A 3,601-nucleotide genomic window follows, 5' to 3' on the forward strand; every position below is an offset into this window, starting at 1 on the left:
TAATTTGTTGCGGGTTTTTGTAATTTGTTGTGGGTTTTTGTAATTTGTTGTGGGTTTTTTTAATTTGTTGTGGGTTTTTGTAATTTGTTGTGGGTTTTTTTAATTTGTTGTGGGTTTTTGTAATTTGTTGCGGGATTTTGTAATTTGTTGCGGATTTTTGTAATTTGTTGCGGATTTTTTAATTTGTTGCGATTTGCACTTCCCAGCCACCGTACCTTTCAGCCCACTTTGACTCCCAAGTATACATGCTCTAGATAAGCGGTCCCCAACCTTTTTTGGTCCACGGACCGGTTTAACGTCACCGGTTTAACGGATCAGCCTTTAAGGTGTTGCGGATAAATACAACAAAATAAAATGATACCAACAAGAAAAAAACTGTTGTATTTTGTAAATATATTAATAGACACGAATTCACTGTGTAATTGTGTAACTTTATTAGCAGCATCCACGTGAAATGCGCCAACAATATGAAGAGTTAGATCCTCCTATCTGCCCCTTAATGCTCTCTGGCTGCTATGGTAACGTGTAAATACTTCTTTCAAAATAAGACACACAACTACAACATGGGAAAAGACTCAGGGAAAACAAGTCAACAATAAAAACCCTGAAAACCATCAATTTAAATAAACACTCAAGTACAGATACCTAAAAATTCATTCAAGTACAGTAACAAAGTATTTGTACCTCGTTACTTCCCACCACTGGTTCAAACACACAGAGAAGTACAGATGACCTCAAACCTGATCAAGCACTTACTCAGGGCAACGATGAAAGTCTGATTGTCCAGGAGAATCCAAAATCCAAAGCCAACGATGACGGCCCCAAACAGCTGCAGGATACATATGAGAACTGCATGAGAACTATCAGAATGAAAGGATGTCACAAGAAATTTGATAGTTACAAGCACCACTTCCTTTCCATGATTTTCATGTATTTAAAAAAACACTTTGATCAAAATTGGTTCTAAAAACTCACTAATGAGAAGCATGAAATTATGTGTTTTCAGAAGTATCTAAAGGTAAACTGTAGGGGAAGTATCTGTCAGAACAAATAGGAACACAGTGGAAGCTGCAAATGCTGAGGGTGAAATGCAGGTACAATGAAAACCCACTCTATTAAGAGTTTTAATGCAACAGCGCAAATTGTCCTGAGTTGATTAATTTCTTGACATTTTACCTTTATTTTGACTAAAAGTTGCTGTATTGAATATTCCTAAATATTAGCCAACAAGCCGACAACATGTTTGTCTATGTTTGTTTGGAATTACATTTACATCCCACTTTCTCCAATTTTTTATTGAAAATTATGCAGTTTAACATCACATTGCACTCTGAAAAGAAAGCATAGTACAAATAAGCCATTGGAGTTAAAAAAGGGAATCATGTAATCGACTTATAGCCCAAAACGTATTCTAAATCTTTGACTCATCAAAGTAGCCACCTTTGGCAGATATAACAGCTGAACACACCTGTGGCACTCTTTCCACAGTAGAAATCCAATGCAACTCGTCCTGTCAAACCTGCAGCTCAAAGTCTTGTCTTCAAACTTGTCCTCTGATTCAGTTGTGGCTTTAGATCTGCCGGACCTCTTCCTGTCAGAGTTTGTTTCTGAGTGGTGAATGAAACTGTACTCAATGACACCTTGACTTTTTGCTATGATGGTCTGTCTCCATTGATAATGGCCCTCTCACCATTTTTGCAGCAACGCACTACTTTCTGCAGTACAAGACTGTTCAGCTGATTTTTACAGTGTGTTCCAACACTGCTAATATGCACACAGAGGGGGTTGTAAGTAATCTAAAACAGTTGAAACAGCTGTAGGAATTAGTAGCACCAGCTCTCAAGGCTTGATGAACCTGCATTGCTGCAGAACAGCTTTAAATTGTTAACCCATTTTGAAAAGCCTTTTTGTATAATTCTAACATGTAGATTACTTTTCAGTTCTGGGTAACCTTACCTTTTTTTTAAAAAAGGTCTGGCAGTTCACCCACTTACCTTTGTATCATTTCGAGCTATTCATTGGACATGAACGACTTGAATTGCAATAAATAAATGGACAAATTGGGGTGTTCTAAAACTTTTGACCAGTAGTGTATGCCAAAAGTTCAGTGTGCGAAAACCCCCCCCAAACTATTGCAAGCACAATTAAATTCTTTACATGTTAATTTTTATAACATGCATGCATAGAACTCACAGCCACTTGCACAAAAAAGCCATCATGCATATGAGAGTGTCTGCGTTGCACTCACTGCTACAGTTTTGTGCAGACAGGTTACTTAATGTGCTCAAAGCTGAATCCTGCTTGCATAAACTAACTTAACTTTTCACTGTTTGGAGGGCAGAGCCCAAAGGAAGATTGGTTACTTTGGTGGACTGTTAATGTTAGTGCCTTAAACTGCCTTACACTGTCAGAGCAAAATAAGCGCTACTTTAAACCATATTTATATAGCCATCCTTTTTCTTCTGCTTATCCAATTTAAGGGGTTGGAAAGTCTATTTCAGCTGTCACAGAGCAAAAGGCAGAGTACACCCTGGACAGGAATGCCTTAAATGCCTGGGCCCTTGGTATCCCAACATAACATTGCATTATCTTCTTACAAATCAATGTAACTGACATTGAGACTGCACTGGCAGTCTTCATAAAGTTGAAGGAAGGATGAATAGCAAAATGTACCAAGACATTCTTGATAACAATCGGCTGCCATCCACCAGGATTATGAAGACCAAATGAGGGAGTATGCTTACAAATCATTGTAAGAAGATGATCTGTCCCTAACCACCTGTCAGTGGTTTAATTTTTTGTCATTTTAGTTATATTTACATGTTCAAAATAAACTCTATTCTATTCTATTCTATTCTATTATTATACTATTTAGCACCATTTGACACAATCTAAGATTTATAAAATTCTTCTAAAAAGTAGATTCTACAATACAAGCTGGACAGTTTCCCCATGCTTACTTATGTGTTATCAAATGTACTTTGTTATTGTCAGGTTTTTATCTCACCATATTAAGCGCCTTGAGGCGACTCCTGTTGTGATTTGGTGCAATATTAAATCAAACTGACGTGAACTGAATGGAGTAATAAACTCAATCACAAACATACAGCTGCTCTAACACCATCCTAAAGGTGCATTTTTCTGCAACTGAACACTTTTATGAGTCACTAGTAAATTTAAAATACTTACAAAGAAGATGAGGTTGAAGAAGAACAAGAAGTACTTGCTCGCTGTCATGCAGCCTTTCCCCATGGTCATTTATCTGTGAACATGAGACAAATGAAGAGTCATAATAGAAATTTACATTAACAGCCCCAGAAGCAGAGATTATGACAGGATGCAGTTTAATTGTAACAGCTTTAGATCAGGGATAATCTTGATGTAAAGAAGTGGCGACAGATGCTGTAAGAATTAGAGACCACTGTGGATCATGATGATCAGATCAGGACCAGGGGCTCAAATCTAAAAGATTACAGCAGCAAAACCAGTACGACCTCAATCTGTGAGCATGGGGAGACTGTACTGGCAGTCAGATGTCTATTCATATTAATGTACAGAATTCACCTGCTTGCTGCTACTACTGCACATTCACCCAATGTGT

General features: G+C 37.6%; 1 protein-coding gene across 2 annotated transcripts in view; it reads right to left on the bottom strand.

Moving 5' to 3' along the window:
* Positions 1 to 3,601, bottom strand: part of LOC102200870 (CD82 antigen-like) — a 51,517-nt gene that overhangs the window by 23,255 nt on the left and 24,661 nt on the right. For both annotated transcript variants that reach the window (XM_005742844.1, XM_005742845.1), the window contains 2 exons: positions 3,190 to 3,262; positions 757 to 829 (listed from right to left, as the gene is read on the bottom strand). In XM_005742844.1, coding sequence (XP_005742901.1) covers positions 757 to 829; positions 3,190 to 3,258 — 142 coding nt within the window. In that variant the 5' untranslated portion in view covers positions 3,259 to 3,262. The remainder of the gene's footprint in view (positions 1 to 756; positions 830 to 3,189; positions 3,263 to 3,601) is intronic.

The sequence above is a fragment of the Pundamilia nyererei genome, unplaced genomic scaffold, assembly GCF_000239375.1.
Source record: "Pundamilia nyererei isolate P.nyererei 1_Seehausen unplaced genomic scaffold, PunNye1.0 scaffold00124, whole genome shotgun sequence".
NCBI classification, from domain to species: domain Eukaryota; kingdom Metazoa; phylum Chordata; class Actinopteri; order Cichliformes; family Cichlidae; genus Pundamilia; species Pundamilia nyererei.